Here is a 16,851-nt window from a genome sequence, read left to right on the forward strand (position 1 = left end):
ATCAGGACACAAAACCATATTAGCTGACTTCTTGCATTGCTTTTCATCACTACATTAAGTTGATTAACTGCAATTTATGCACTAAGTTTTAGCGTTGCAAACTTGTGCATGGCGACTTGTCAGAATATTTTTACATTTTTTTTTTGGACAAATTGAATCTGAAACTATTTTAATTAATGTCAGAAATAACTTTGAATTCTCCACTAGGCTTATTGTGCACACTTTTTCTTACTTTATTTCTAGAGAGACAAAGGGAACCCTTCCTACTTATATTAGTGGAAACTTTTTTTTTTCCTTTTTTAACTTCGAACAAAGTATATGATTTATTCTTGTATTCCTAAAAATAGGAGTCAGGTTACCTATTTTTTAAAATCTTTTGTTTAGCAAGAAAGATACAAATCAACAGACAGGCATAAGAAATATTACAATGTAAAAAATCGATGTTTATTAAAAAAGAATCTGTTTTTACCATCCTGGTAATATCTGGCATGTTCAAACACTTTGTAAAAAACTGAAAACTGGTGCATCGATACACACCATCAATCACACAGTTTTCTCCTTTGATGAGGAGAACATTTGCGGGAACTTGCAACTAGACATAACAAAATCCCTCCATTTGGTCACGAAACAAATGAAACTTGTGCAACAGAGACATATTTTGGTAGCTTTTCTTTGGAAATAATACAATGTACTATATATAACTCGAAAGAAATATCACACGGAATACCATATGTGCTTTGAATCATTTGACAAAGACATTATCACTTTTGAAACTGAATCAAAAGGCACTTTCTTTTGTTTCTTCTTAAAAACTAAAACCTCTCAGTTTACACAGTTGTAGGACTGCGCATGCACCATAGTCTAGCATGCACCATATTCTAGCATGCATCATGTCCACTTTTTTTTTCTTTACTCAAAAACAGCATTTTGGTTCACTTCCAAAACAGGACAAAATTACATTTACAAAATTTGCTCTCTTGTGTGGTGATTAAATGAGAAATAGTGCTTTGCACTGAATGGCATTGCCAGATGTGGTAAAATATTGGACAAGTAATGGAAAACAATGGGGGTTGCTAGACAGGGTGTTTGGGCTTGTGAACCCCCCTGCTCAATCAAATGGTCATAATGCACAGCGTATGGTGTCCAGCTTCATCTACCTTGAACAGCGCCCCCTGCACTTGTCCATTCGATGTCCATTCCCCCTTCCAATTTTCAAATCTCAAAAAGTTGATTAATTTCAGAAAGAAAAAAAAAAAGGTTTCTGGCTATAAAAGTCACTGTCTATAGCTGTCTGCCAACGACTTGGTGATCATACACCTCATTGGCCTCTGGATTTCAGGATGAAAACGACTCAGCGGCTCATTCAGCTCCAGTTGACGACGTTGGAGGTTCATCACCCCCCTCGCCCCCTCCGGCAGACGCAGGCTTCAAGCCCCTGATGGAGATATCGTACACAACCTCCTCCACTTTCTTGATGTCATACTTCAGTCCATCGAAACGCTTCCTCAGCGAGTCGTTCTTGAGGTTGAGGAGACGGAAACCAGTGTTCAGCTCCTGGATGAAGTTGGAGATGCGGACGGGTCGGTCGTACTCACCCGCGGTCACACTGTTGATGGCAAGTCGGGACTGGAAGAGCAATTTTGTAAAACAGTTTGGTTTAAAATTTCAAACATACATTAGAGGACAACGTTTATTTTTTAAAAACAGAGTGAATTTGATCCCTTGAACTAATGTTTATTATCATGGGATTTCAATTTTCCATCCCCGTTTAGGTTTCCTGGTATGCTGGCATCCACTCACGTGTTTTTATTGTAAAGAGCTCTTTTTAATTGTGTCTCTTTCTAGGTTCCTTGTTCTAACAATCTGGTGTTTTTATTTGTTGGATGACAACCTTGTAATTTTTGATAGTCTGTAAATATAGTCTCTGTCATTGTGTTAATATCTTATAGTACCTTTTGTTTTTTACATCAAATTTTATTTATTTTGCATTCGTATATATATCTGTGGTCTTATTGTACATGTACATGTATAATGCACACTGGAAATCAATTTTCATGTTTTTTACGTGACAAATATAATACATTGAATTGAATTGAATTGAATTGAAAGCCCAACCAACACAATTTTAACTTGCTATGAACACTCTCCTCTAAAGTTCCTAGCATTCAGGAGTACTCCCAAATGTTAAAACAAATTGAAAGGCTTAAAAACATGCTTCAAACAAGCTCCTTAAAGTTGTTATTCTAGAACCATGTCTGGATTAGTGGTTCCTTCATGAAAAAAAGCTGAAATTGCCCCTACCAGTTCACTGGCTAACTGAAGTAAGCCTTGCAGAAAGTCTTCAAGATCCAGATGAAAACCATCCTCTTTCCTCACTGAAACTGTGGACAGATGAAATGTGCTCTCAGAATACTTTGTTATAGTTTATTAGTTCGTCAAAATATCAATGTCTGTAAAGAAAATAAATGTCTTGAGTCTGCACAGAAGGACTATGGGCATATTAGTCAAATTATTCACTAGTTTGCCCACACCGGCTTCATTAGACTTGGAGACCCGACCTGACTTGAAGACAGGCATTGATTAACTCCCTAGCATGATTTACTAGGAGCCATACCCATCCTGGCAAATGTCCACACCATAATGGGAAACTGCACACACATACTTCTGACTTTGTTTCTGGAGATGTGCCAACCCAATGAAAAAGACGGTCAGTTTAGGGGTACTGTACCCATCCTGACAGATTCCAACAAAACATGCCGTTGGGGTTTGATGGGTTGAGTTCTGTTAGGGTTAATCCCTTAAAAGTCTGATAGGCTTCATGAGTTACATGTGCACTTAAGTGCATGCACGAACATTATGATACCTGCATGTATGCATTGTATACATACATAACATGTAAATATTCAAAAGCACAACTGACTTGAATCCGTGTGAAGTTGAAAAATAGTTGAAGATAAAATCCAAGATGGAGGCAGTGATGGGACTATTAGTATTACAGTCCATACATATCTGACTTGAATTTTTCAATAAAATAAATAAATTGTAACGCTTATGTAGCACTTTCCATGATTTTGAAAGTTTCCGTCATCAAAAACATTTGGAAATACACAAACCCTTTGCCTGATATTTTAAAGCAGAACAAGGAGTATCGAGCGAGTGTCCCTCAAGAAATCTCCGGAAGCAAACACAGAGATGAAGCTCACGTTTTAAAATCTCGGAACCTTGCCAGTTCTACAGCAATGAATCAGTATCAAATCATCACATTTATTTTCCTCTTCATGACAGAAATGAAAAAAAAAGTATCATGTTACTGCAAGCTTTTTTCTTTAATCCAAGGCAAGGCATTGCCACCCAGTGGTACCCAGAGGTACCTATAGGCACCCAGTGGTACCCAGAGGTACCTATTGGCACCCAGTGGTACCCAGAGGTACCTTTAGGCACCCAGTGGTACCCAGAGGTACCTATAGGCACCCAGTGGTACCCAGAGGTACCTATAGGCACCCAGTGGTACCCAGGGGCGCCCAGTGGTACTCACCTCCCATTAAGTGTGCCACCTCTTCCCTGGTAACCAGCCTCTCTGCCTCCAGGTACACAATGAGAGCTGCCAGGAAGGACAGGCGCTGACTGACAAAGCGCCAGTGATCGTGAAATCTGAAATCATAGTTGGAACACAAGAGAATGCAATCTCTGCATTATTTTTCTGTAAAATATCCCAGCTCAGATCCACTAAGAGTCAGGTAAGCGCAGTGGTTACCTCCTCGCCTTCCACCTCTATGGCCCGGGTTCAATTCCTGACCTGGTCCACAGGTGGATTGGGTTTTCAGTCCATACCTGATTCCGTGGGTTCCCCCAGAATATTCTTCTAGGGGTTTCTTCCCACTTCTACAACTATAATTTCTTCTCATTTGCCTCCTCTCTACATATTTCTTCAGGCTTACAAGCTACAGTGCCTAGGGCACTTTTGAGGAATCCTTGGTTTCATTACCAGAAATAAAAAAATAAAGAATAATAAAATAAGTATAAATGGTTTTTACAAAGTGCTACACATGCCAAAAGCACCTGTAATACTGATCAGCTGGCACTTTCTTCTGGAGTTCAGCAAATTGGCTCCGCGTTGTCTCCAGTAACTTTCTTGCCTTTTGACACAGGGCAGGGGCTACAAAACAGAATGGAGCTTGTCACTGAGTCTGGCTGCGTTATATTTGGAATGTTAATACATAAGGCGTCTCACAAGTGAAAATTCATTAAAACCAGGATGGTATGAACACGCCACATATTATGCCAACAATGACAATCATGAAAGAATATTTTGGGCCCCCAAAAAATGTGTTTACAGTAACACCCTTACAGTAAAAATTATTCAGGTAGGTAGGTAGAAAAGTAATTTTATTTTGTAACTCTTTTTGTCCGAACATTGGTTTTTTTTTACATTTACTTTGTTTAATTTAGGATACCTTATTCTGAGAATGAACCTGCTCAGTTGTTTCATTAAGAGAAACTGAAATGTATTCTTCATTAAAATTATGGAACTTAACAAAAAAGAGAATTTAACAGAATTTGACTGGCCAATGCAATACATGAACTACATAGTTGAGTTCCCATACATCCACACATCACTGCCTGCGGTCACCTTTTTTATAAGTGCTTGGTATGGCGTTTTGATAGAAAAGATGTCATGTACAGAGTTTCTATGCACCTCACACTTTATTCTTTCAAAGTCAAGAAGCAGATTTCAGTATCTGTGGGGTTTGGGACCCATCTTTGGATGTAAGGGTACTACCACTTCTGCAGTTCCCAAATGTTGGGGGAGGGGAGGTTTAAAATCTACTCTTTCAAGGTAGCAACCTTTGGGGAAGGGCAGGGGGGGTTGGGGAACGACAAAATCCAATGTTTACTTAGGTTGATTGCAGGGATGTAGTCAAGTCCATCACAAGTCCCTGCAAGTCCATCACAAGTCCTCCAGTCCTAATTCAACTCGCACGCTATTCAAATCAGCTTTGACAAAGGCATTCCTTTGTCATTGTTCATCCACTGTTACTTTTGACTGGACTTGTGGCAGACTTGTGATAGACTGGACTAGCTAACATCCCTGGTGGAATATTCACATTTCAATGCCTAACAGGGCCTGTAAAAGCCTGTATGAGTATATGTTGAATTTTCCAAGTCTGCTACAACACCCTAATTCTAAATGAAATTTGCAACTTTTAGCGACAACGTTTCTTACCCTCTTTGAGTCCTGCCGACTGGTGTATGCCCTCCAGCGTGGTCATGACTTCTCTGGCCGTCTGCTCCATCGCACGCACCGCAACGCGAATCTCCTGCAAGAAATCAAAAGCATCTGGCTGAAAATTTGCAGAATGTTTAAGGTTTGAAGCAAAAAGAAAGAAATTTGATTAGATTTTAGGTGCTCAGTCTGAGCTTTTCACAACATATGGCTTACATCACATACTCAACTCCAGAAATTTGTGACAGCAATAAAAAAAATATTGGTTGAACTAATCATCCAATTTTATTAGCTCAATGCCATTTGTACAAATTATGGGGGGCTGTGGTCCATTGGGGGCTGCGGTCCAATGGTTACGGTGTTCGACTTGGTATGTGTTCGACTGTGCCGTGGTATGCGGGTTCGAATCCTGACTGGGAACATGGTCCTTGTGCTCTTGAGCAAGGCACTTTACCATTATTGCTTCGTCCTTGGGATAAGACGTAAAGCTGTAGGTCCCGTGTGTTGTGTAATGCACGTTAACACGCCGGTGTTTCTGGCAAGTGCGTTTATCCTCATACATATGAGGCTGCACTTTTAAGGAAAGAAGGAAGGGATTCCTCTCTTACTTGGATTCAATGCTTTCACAATCTCAAAAAAAGGCTTAATTTAAAACTTTTTTGATATTGAGACTATGGAAATATACTTTAAAAAAAAGCCAGAATGCCATACTACTACAGTTTATTTAAAACTTTGCACCAGGCCTATTTCTTTCAATCAAACACAGATGAAATCGCACTGACCTTGTTTTCACTAATTTTCTGAAAGGTTTAACTGACAAATTAAAGGGAATGTACAACATTTGCTTTTGCTGCGATTTTCAGAAATAAATGGATTTGGAGGATTAGTATGTTATATAAAATATTGTTAAACTGACTAGTGTTTCATGTTTTGGGCTTGTAGATGCTGGAAAAACCAAGAAAACCTATCATGTTCTTGTAGTCTGATCCCTGCCCCCACTTAAGATGAAACAAAGCAATTAATACACGAGGGAATTGTAAGGTCAGAGAATCAGTCTAGCAGGCTTGTACCCCTTCACAGGTGTGTGATCAATTGCAAAGAAAAGTCAGAACTCAGAATAACTTAATATGAAAAATTATGAACAGAGTTTGAAAAAAGCCAGTTTTCTCCAACGCTGGTCGGCCGACCAGCGTTGGAAAAATACAGTTTTTCTTGAAAATGTCAGCCCACCAGGAGCCACGATTTTAAAGGATGCTTTAGACTGTCAGTCCCTAACAATTCAGTGAGGTATTTCGTGATAATTTGATCATTTCATTTTTTGATGTTTGCAAATGTTGTATTTTCCCTTTAATGCCCAAAAAAGTGCCATTAAAAAAACTCAGTCACTCAGTGGCTATCTTTACAACAACCGTAACGCGATTTTTAACTGCTATCATTTACGGAACCATCTGGTTATTCAACGTCAGGATCTTTGGCTGTTGGAATTGGACTATCATTCAACCGAATGAATTTGTTTCCCTTTTTAAAAAAACCTTCCAGAGCTATGGATGCAGAAAAGAAAATGAAATCTACTTAAATTATAAAGAACAATTTCATTAAAAACATGTATACCAATCGAGCTACTGACGCATTCTGGTTGGACGCGTGGTAAATGTGATATGTATATTCGCAAAGGTGATTTTGCAATACCAAAACGATAGCAGTTGAAAAACATGTAACGGCTGTAACGATAGCCACTACGACTATGTAAAAAAAAAAAAACAGGCGGTCACGTTAGTCACAACAAGAAAGTTGAAATATGAATCCAGCAAAAGAAGTGAACCCCCCCCCCCTTCCCCAGCTTGGGAGACCCCTGCTCTAAATACTCATTAAAAATTATCGCAAGCTACCCCCGCCCTAGCCCCATAAATGTGGCCTATTTACTGGACTGCCTCCGTAAACATAGGCCACACATCCACATGTACAAAAAACGTGTCGATTTTGCCAAATTTTGATTTTCACATTTAGGCTTACTTTGTAGGGTTTTTTTGCTTTAGAAGCATACTCACCCTCTTTATAGGCTAATCAGGAAGTGCTGCCTTTTTCAGATGTTTATTTTTCGTGAAATTTCCAGATTCATTTTTACACGTTTGCGTATCACAATTTCAACATGAAATTTCACAAAAATTAGACATCTGAAAAAGGCAGCACTTTCTGACTAGCCTATAAAGAGGGTGAGTATGCTTCTAAAGCAAAAAAATCCTACAAACTAAGCCTAAATGTGAAAATCAAAAATTGGCAAAGTCGACACGTTCTTGTACATGTGGATGTGTGGCCTATGTTTACGGAGGCAGTCCAGTAAATAGGCCACATTTATGGGGCTACCCCCGCCCCCGCACCGCCCCCCCCCCCCACCCCGCCCAAAACTTTTTTTCACCAGAGCAAAATTAAGGGGCCTACTTACTTCCCTAACGTCCTGATCATTCGTGAGGTACTCGTTGAATTCAGAGAAGATACTGGCAGTTAGAGATGCTTCGGCCATTTCTAAATGACAAATCCGTAACTCAAAAATTCAAGAAAATACAACTTTACAACGAGCAAAACACTTTCTCAATATCAGCAACAAGTCACTGAACTGTACCCGTTCAACAACACACATCTCACGTGTACTGAAAGTGGTATGGCATCCAACTCAACACCTATTTAAAATGAACGTGCACATGGAAAGATGTTAGAATCAGACTACTACTCGCTGTTTACTATGGCGTGTCAAACGTTGCAATATTCAATATTTTGCAATATATATGTGTGATGTTCAATATGTGTTTGTTATCTTTTACATTTATGTGCGAGTCAATATAAGTGTGCGATGTTTTTCATTATTTGCGCGATGTTTAATATATTTGTGTGATGTTTTACAATATATGTGCAATGTTCAATATATGTGTGCGATGTTTTACATTTATATGCGATTTTCAATTTATATGTGCGATGTTTTTGACGATATATATCAGTATATGTGCGATGTTTTCAATATTATGTTCGATTTTTTGCATTAAATGTTCGATGTTTTTCGATACAATTGTGTGTGTTGTTTTACAATATATTTGCGATATTCTCAAATATGTGAGCAATGTTTCACACATATGTTTGACATTTCGAGCTATTTGTATTCGATGTTTCATCGGTATGTTTGCATTCGATCTTTTGCAATATGCATTTGATATTTCCCTTTTCATTCGATGTTTCTTTAAGAGTCAAAGTCTGGTTACTAAGTCGCGAAAGTCTGACTATTTTGCCTAAAGTCAGTGTATGAGACGTCAGGGGATCGCGTAAAGTGATTAGAGCCAGACCTAAACGGTAAAAACCGGAATTGTGGGTAATTCTTTAAGCATACGCAATGCGTTCATCATTGTTTGGGCAGTACCCCCAGCTGTGCCTCACTACCCATAGTGTTATGTGCATCATCTATGCATTGAGGAGTGCATGACACGTGGTCTGAGCTCCAAGGCCGATGTGCACCTGTCCCGTTTAATGATCCAGTTACCTGATAATTTGTTAGCATTAAAGCTGATGTAAAATTGGGCAAAATTAGATGTTTATGAAAAAAAATCAAATTGTAAGGGGTTAACCTTGCATTTTTTTTTAGCAAAATCGGGAAAAATCAGATGTTTCTGGAAAATTGCAGATTGTATGGGGTTAGATGTTTATGAAACATTTCAAATTGTAAGGGGTGAACGTTGCATATTTTAGCGAAATTGGGCAAAATCAGATGTTTCCGAAAAATTTCAGATGTAAGGGATAAACCTTGCTTTTTTAGTGAAATTTTGCAAAGTTAGATGTTACGAAAAATTTCAAATTGTAAGGGGTTAACCTCGCTTTTTTTTAAAGCGAAAATGGAAACAAAATCAAACGTTTCTGGAAAATTGCAGATTGAAAGGGGTTAACCTTGCTTTTTGAATAAGATTGGGGAAAATTAGATGTTCATAAAAAAAATTCAAATTGTAAGGGGTTAACCTTGCATTTTTTTTGCAAAATAGGACACAATCAGATGATTCTGGAAAATTGCAGATTGTTAGGGCTTAACCTTGTATTTCTAGCAAAATTGGGCAAAAAGAAATGTTTATGAAACATTTTCAATTGTAAGAGGTGTACCTTGTATATTTAGTGAAATTTGGCAAAATCAGATTTGTATGAAAAATCTAAAATGGTAAGGGGTTAACCTTGCTTTTTTAGCAAAATTTGGAGCATATTTTACGCAAAAACAGCTGTTGAAAAAAGCCCAATGTTGAACTTTACTGAGTCTGAGGTCTATCGAGGGGACGATCCTTATTTCAACTCCCGGAGATTCGCTGACAGTCTCTATTTTTCTTTTTAAGAAAGTCGAAATAGCTGAAGAGGGAGGTGAGAATCTATATGTGCCCAGATACAAAGAGTAGAAATCTACGCGCCGTCTGCCTTTTGAAAATACACAATTGCGGTGTTCATTGTTGCGTAATGATCCGCCTAGCACACGACTGTTTTGCACATTAGGCTGTGTTATGCAGCTTCCTAACAAACCAAACATCATTATTATATCGACTTGTTTTTACCCATTAAGGTAAAGCAAATGGACCCAGTAATCTTCCTGGCGCGTTTGCTCACCTATAAGACAACTTTTCTCAGTTTAAGGAAAATTCTAAGGTAACGAAATGGCCGAGTGGTTACGATTCGTCGTCCACGGTTAGCGGGGTCGCGGGTTCGAATCCCGCTGGTGTCTTTTTGGTTTTTAACGTATGAGTTCAATTATTCACTATAAGAGATTTAATTTCCCGTCGTAAAGTACCAACAGTACCTTAGCTTAATCGGTAAGCACTGCTGCTGGTACTGTCCGCGAGTTCCAGGTTGGCGCCTTCGTACAGGTTCAGGGCATGTGGTCCACTCGGAGGATCAGGGCTTAGGGGCCGCCCTGTTCCTCCCTTAGCTCTTTGCTTTTACATGGTGCCTGGCCCTCCGGGGTTATATGGATGGATAGGGAAGGAAGTGTGTATTGGTCGGGGACGCCGAGACCCCGGAAGAGAACTAAGGGATCGGCTGGGGCATTGTTATGGCTCAGACCGATCCCTGAAAGCTTGACTAGCACATAACTTTTTGATTTTTTTTACCCTCTATCTTTTATACTTTGGTTTAGTTTGATATCTACAGCTGCTCGGCAGGTCTACGGGTAGTATCAAAATTGAAACAAAGGTGTATGTCATAAATCAATGAATATTTCATAATTGACTATAATCAAAACGGAGTTTCGTTTGATCAATTTGACTATCATTATATAATGACGCGATTGCCAACTTGACGTAAGAAACGCCATAAATTATACCGGGAAAGAATAAAGATGAACATTGTAATTTAAATATATTTATACATCTTTCAAATAACGTGTCTTTAATTGTGAGCATTCCAAACAATACAGTAATTCGCAATAGTAATAGAATGGTATATGATAGAACGATCAATGCGTCTCTATTAAATTTTAAAAATATATAATTTAGGCCCCTATGTGTGAAATATTCTTTGATTGACTATGAGCATTCCATACGAATGAGTTAATTCGCAAAATATAGCAACAACAAAAGAGAAAGGAAAAAGAAAAAATTCCTTTACCCTTAAAAACTGGAAAAATAATTTGTTTTAAAAAAGTCAAATGGGACACTTCATGTATTGATTTAACAGTTTGCAAGGGGTTAACCTTACATTTTAGCAAAATTGGGAAAAATCAGATGTTTCTGGAAAATTGCAGCTTGTAAGGGGTTAACCTTGCATTTTTAGTAAAATTTAGATGTTTATGAAACATTTCAAATTGTAAGGGTTGAACCTTGCATTTTTTAGCGAAATTGGGCAAAATCAGAACTTTCTGGAAAATTTCAGATTGTAAGGGGTTAACCTTGCTTTTGTAGTAAAATTTGGCAAAATAAGATTTGTATGAAAAATTTCAAATTGTAAGGGGTTAACCTTTCTTTTTTAGTAAAATTTGGCAAAATAAGATGTGTATGAAAAATTTCAAATTGTCAGTGGTTAGCCTTGCATTTTTTAGCAAAATAGGGCAAAATCAGGTGTTTATGGAAAATTTCAGATTGTAAGGGGTTTACTTTGCATTTTTAGCAAAGTTGGGCAAAATCAGATTGGTATGAACAATCAAAAATTGTAAGGGGTTTACCTTGCCAAATTAAGGCAAAATCAGATGTTTCTGGAAAATTGCAGATTGAAAGGGGTTAACCTTGCTTTTTTAAGCGAAATTGGGAAAAATCAGATGTTTCTTGAAAATTGAAGATTGTCAGGGGTTAACTTGGCATTTTTAGCATAACTGGGCAATATCAGATTTATATGAAAAATCTCAAATTGTAAGTGGTGAACCTTGTATTTTTAGCGAAACTGGGCAAAATCAGATCTTTCTGGACAATTGTGAGGGGTTAACCTTGCTTTTTTAGTGATATTTGGCAAAATAAGATGTGAATGAAAAATTTAAGGGGGTTAACCTTGCTTTTTGTAGTAAAATTGGGCAAATTTAAATGTTTATGAAAAATCTCAAAATGAACCTTGCATTTTTTAGCAAAATAGGGCAAAATCAGGTGTTTATGAAAAATGTTAGATTGTAAGGGGTTAACCTTGCATTTTTAGCAAAATTGGGCAAAATCAGATGTTTCTGAAAAATTTCAGATGTAAGGGGGTTAACCTTGCTTTTTTAGCAAAATTGTGAAAATTTGTATGAAAAATCAAAAATTGTAAGGGGTTTACCTTTGCCAAATTAGGGCACTAAAAAAGCAAGGTTAACCCCCTTACATCTGAAATTTTCAGATGTAGGGGGTTAACCTTGCTTTTTTAGTAAAATTGGGCAAATTTTAATGTGCATGAAAAATTTGAAATTGTTAGGGGTTAACCTTGCATTTTTTAGCAAAACAGGGCAAAACCAGGTGTTCATGAAAAATTTCAGATTGTAAAGGGTTCACCCTGCATTTTTAACAAAATTGGGAAAAATCAGATTTGTATGAAAAATCAAAAATTGTAAGGGGTTAACCTTTGCCAAATTAGGGCAAAAAAAGATGTTTCTGGAAAATTGCAGATTGAAAGGGGTTAACCTTGCATTTTAAGCAAAATTGGGCAAAATGAGATTTTTATGAAAAATCTCAAATTGTAAGGGGTGAACCTTGCATATATTAGCAAAATTTGGCAAAATCAGATGTTTTTGAAAAAAAATCCGATGTAAGGAATTAACCTTACTTTAGTGAAATTTGGTAAAATTTGGTGTCTATGAACAAATTCAAATTGTAAAGAGTTAAGATTGCATATTTTTGAGCAAAATAGGGAAAAATCAGATGTTTATGGAAAATTTCAAATTGTAAGGGGTTAACCTTATATTTTAGCAAAATTGGGCAAATTCAGATGTTTCTGGAAAATTTCAGATGTAAGGGATTATCCTTGCTTTTTTAGTGAAATTTGGCAAAGTTAGATGTTTATGAAAAATCTCAAAGTGTAAGGGGTGAACCTTGTATTTTTAGCGAAATTGGGCAAAATCAGATCTTTCTGGACAATTTCAGATTGTAAGGGGTTAACCTTGCTTTTTTAGTGATATTTGGCAAAATAAGACGTGAATGAAAAATTTCAAATTGTAAGGGGTTAACCTTGCTTTTTTTAGTAAAATTGGGCAAATTTAAATGTTTATGAAAAATCTCAAATTGTAAGGGGTTAACCTTGCATTTTTTAGCAAAACAGGGCAAAACCAGGTGTTCATGAAAAATTTCAGATTGTAAAGGGTTCACCTTGCATTTTTAGCAAAATTGGGAAAAATCAGATTTGTATGAAAGATCAAAAATTGTAAGAGGTTAACCTTTGCCAAATTAGGGCAAAATCAGATGTTTCTGGAAAGTTGCAGATTGAAAGGGGTTAACCTTGCATTTTTAGCAAAACTGGGCAAAATCAGATTTGTATGAAAAATCTAAAATGGTAAGGGGTTAACCTCACTTTTTTAGCAAAATTTGGAGCATATTTTACTAAAATTGGGCAGAATCAGATGCTTCTATAAATCCCGATGTAAAGTTTCCGCTAAAAATACAAGGTTCACCCCTTACAATTTGATATTTTTCATATAAATCTGGCATTGCCCAGTGATGCTAAAAATGCCAAGTTAATCCCTTACAATCTGCAATTTTCCAGAAACATCTGATTTTGCCATAATTTGGCAAGGTTAACCCCTTACAATTTTTGATTTTTCATACAAATCTGATTTTGCCCTATTTTGGCAAGGTTAACCCCTTACAATTTTTGATTTTTCATACAAATCTGATTTTGCCCAATTTTGCTAAAACTGCAAAGTTAACCCCTTACAATCTGAAATTTTCCAAAAACACCTGATTTTGCCCTATTTTGCTAAAAATGCAAGGTTAAACACTGACAATTTGAAATGTTTCATAAACATTATTTGTTTTCCAATTTTACTAAAAAAGCAAGGTTAACCCCTTACAATTTGAAATTTTCCATTAACATCTGATTTTGACTTGTTTTGCTAAAAAAAAAGTAAGGTTAATTCCTTACATCGGAATTTTTTTCAGAAACATCAGATTTTGCCCAATTTTGCTTAAAATGCAAGGTTAACCCTTTCAATCTGCAATTTTCAAGAAACATCTGATTTTGCCCTAATTTGGCAAAGGTTAACCCGTTACAATTTGTGATTTTTCATACAAATCTGATTTTTCCCAATTTTGCTAAAAATGCAAGGTGAACCCTTTACAATCTGAAATTTTTCATGAACACCAGGTTTTGCCGTATTTTGCTAAAAAATGCAAGGTTAACCCCTAACAATTTGAAATTTTCAGATGTAAGGGGGTTAACCTTGCCTTTTTAGTGCCCTAATTTTGGCAAAGGTTAACCCCTTACAATTTTTGATTTTTCATACAACTGATTTTTCCCAATTTCGCTAAAAAAGCAAGGTTAACCCCCTTACATCTGAAATTTTTCAGAAACATCTGATTTTGCCCAATTTTGCTAAAAATGCAAGGTTCACCCCTTACAAATTGAGATTTTTCATAAAAATCTGATATTGACCAGTTTTGCTAAAAATGCAAGGTTAACTCCTTTCAATCTGCAATTTTTCAGAAACATCTGATTTTGCCCTAATTGGGCAAAGGTTAACCTCTTACAATTTTTGATTTTTCATACAAATCTGATTTTTTTTCCCAATTTTGCTAAAAATGCAAGGTGAACCCCTTACAATCTGACATTTTTCATAAACACCTGATTTTGCCCTATTTTGCTAAAAAATGCAAGGTTCACCCCTTACAATTTGAGATTTTTCATAAACATTTAAATTTGCCCAATTTTACTAAAAAAGCAAGGTTAACCCCTTACAATTTGAAATTTTTCATTCACATCTTATTTTGCCAAATATCACTAAAAGCAAGGTTAACCCCTTACAATCTGAAATTTTACAGAAAGATCTGATTTTGCCCAATTTCGCTAAAAATACAAGGTTCACCCCTTACAATTTGAGATTTTTCATATAAATCTGATATTGCCCAGTGATGCTAAAAATGCAAAGTTAACCCCTTACAATCTGCAATTTTCAAGAACATCTGATTTTTCCCAATTTCGCTTAAAAAAGCAAGGTTAACCCCATTCAATCTGCAATTTTCCAGAAACATCTGATTTTGCCCTAATTTGGCAAGGTTAACCCCTTACAATTTTTGATTTTTCACACAAATCTGTTTTTGCCCATTTTTGCTAAAAATGCAAAGTAAACCCCTTACCATCTGAAATTTTCCATAAACACCTGATTTTGCCCTATTTTGCTAAAAAAGGCAAGGTTAACCACTGACAATATGAAATTTTTCATAAACATTTAAAAATTTTCCCAATTTTACTAAAAAGAAAGGTTAACCCCTTACAATTTGAAATTTTTCATACACATCTTATTTTGCCAAATTGTACTACAAAAGCAAGGTTAACCCTTACAATCTGAAATTTTCCAGAAAGTTCTGATTTTGCCCAATTTCGCTAAAAAATGCAAGGTTCAACCCTTACAATTTGAAATGTTTCATAAACATCTAAATTTTACTAAAAATGCAAGGTTAACCCCTTACAAGCTGCAATTTTCCAGAAGCATCTGATTTTCCCCAATTTTGCTAACATGTAAGGTTAACCCCTTGCAAACTGTTAAATCAATACATGAAGTGTTTCATTTGACTTTTTTAAAACAAATTATTTTTCCAGTTTTTAAGGGTAAAGGAATTTTTTCTTTTTCCTTTCTCTTTTGTTGTTGCTATATTTTGCGAATTAACTCATTCGTATGGAATGCTCATAGTCAATCAAAGAATATTTCACACATAGGGGCCTAAATTATATATTTTTTTAAAATTTAATAGAGACGCATTGATCGTGCTATCATATACCATTCTATTACTATTGCGAATTACTGTATTGTTTGGAATGCTCACAATTAAAGACACGTTATTTGAAAGATGTATAAATATATTTAAATTACAATGTTCATCTTTATTCTTTCCCGGTATAATTTATGGCGTTTCTTACGTCAAGTTGGCAATCGCGTCATTATATAATGATAGTCAAATTGATCAAACGAAACTCCGTTTTGATTATAGTCAATTATGAAATATTCATTGATTTATGACATACACCTTTGTTTCAACTTTAATACTACCCGTAGACCTGCCGAGCAGCTGTAGATATCAAACTAAACCAAAGTATAAAAGAAAGAGGGTAAAAAAAAATCAAAAAGTTATGTGCTAGTCAAGCTTTCAGGGATCGGTCTGAGCCATAACAATGCCCCAGCCGATCCCTTAGTTCTCTTCCGGGGTCTCGGCGTCCCCGACCAATACACACTTCCTTCCCTATCCATCCATATAACCCCGGAGGGCCAGGCACCATGTAAAAGCAAAGAGCTAAGGGAGGAACAGGGCGGCCCCTAAGCCCTGATCCTCCGAGTGGACCACATGCCCTGAACCTGTACGAAGGCGCCAACCTGGAACTCGCGGACAGTACCAGCAGCAGTGCTTACCGATTAAGCTAAGGTACTGTTGGTACTTTACGACGGGAAAATAAATCTCTTATAGTGAATAATTGAACTCATACGTTAAAAACCAAAAAGACACCAGCGGGATTCGAACCCGGGACCCCGCTAACCGTGGACGACGAATCGTAACCACTCGGCCATTTCGTTACCTTAGAATTTTCCTTAAACTGAGAAAAGTTGTCTTTATAGGTGAGCAAACGCGCCAGGAAGATTACTGGGTCCATTTGCTTTACCTTAATGGGTAAAAACAAGTCGATATAATGAGCCCAGTGTGTTTGGTTTGTTAGGAAGCTGCATAACACAGCCTAATATGCAAAACAGTCGTGTGCTAGGCGGATCATTACGCAACAATGAACACCGCAATTGTGTATTTTCAAAAGGCAGACGCGTAGATTTCTACTCTTTGTATCTGGGCACATATAGATTCTCACCTCCCTCTTCAGCTATTTCGACTTTCTTAAAAAGAAAAATAGAGACTGTCAGCGAATCTCCGGGAGTTGAAATAAGGATCGTCCCCTCGATAGACCTCAGACTCAGTAAAGTTCAACATTGGGCTCTTTTTCAACAGCTATTTTTGCGGAAACTTTAC

The 16,851-nt window shown here is 36.8% G+C and overlaps 1 protein-coding gene across 1 annotated transcript; it reads right to left on the reverse strand.

The window, feature by feature from the left end:
- Positions 1–388: 388 nt before the first annotated feature.
- LOC119719929 (translin-like) lies at positions 389–7,916 on the reverse strand. Its single transcript, XM_038189414.1, has 6 exons — positions 7,668–7,916; positions 5,225–5,318; positions 4,060–4,156; positions 3,536–3,651; positions 2,302–2,381; positions 389–1,626 (listed from the first exon to the last, which is right to left on the reverse strand). The coding sequence occupies exons 1-6, from the start codon at positions 7,743–7,745 to the stop codon at positions 1,360–1,362; spliced, it is 732 nt and encodes a 243-aa protein (XP_038045342.1). The 5' UTR covers positions 7,746–7,916; the 3' UTR covers positions 389–1,359.
- Positions 7,917–16,851: the final 8,935 nt, after the last annotated feature.

The sequence above is a fragment of the Patiria miniata genome, unplaced genomic scaffold (genome assembly GCF_015706575.1).
Source record: "Patiria miniata isolate m_02_andy unplaced genomic scaffold, ASM1570657v1 HiC_scaffold_9, whole genome shotgun sequence".
NCBI lineage: Eukaryota > Metazoa > Echinodermata > Asteroidea > Valvatida > Asterinidae > Patiria > Patiria miniata.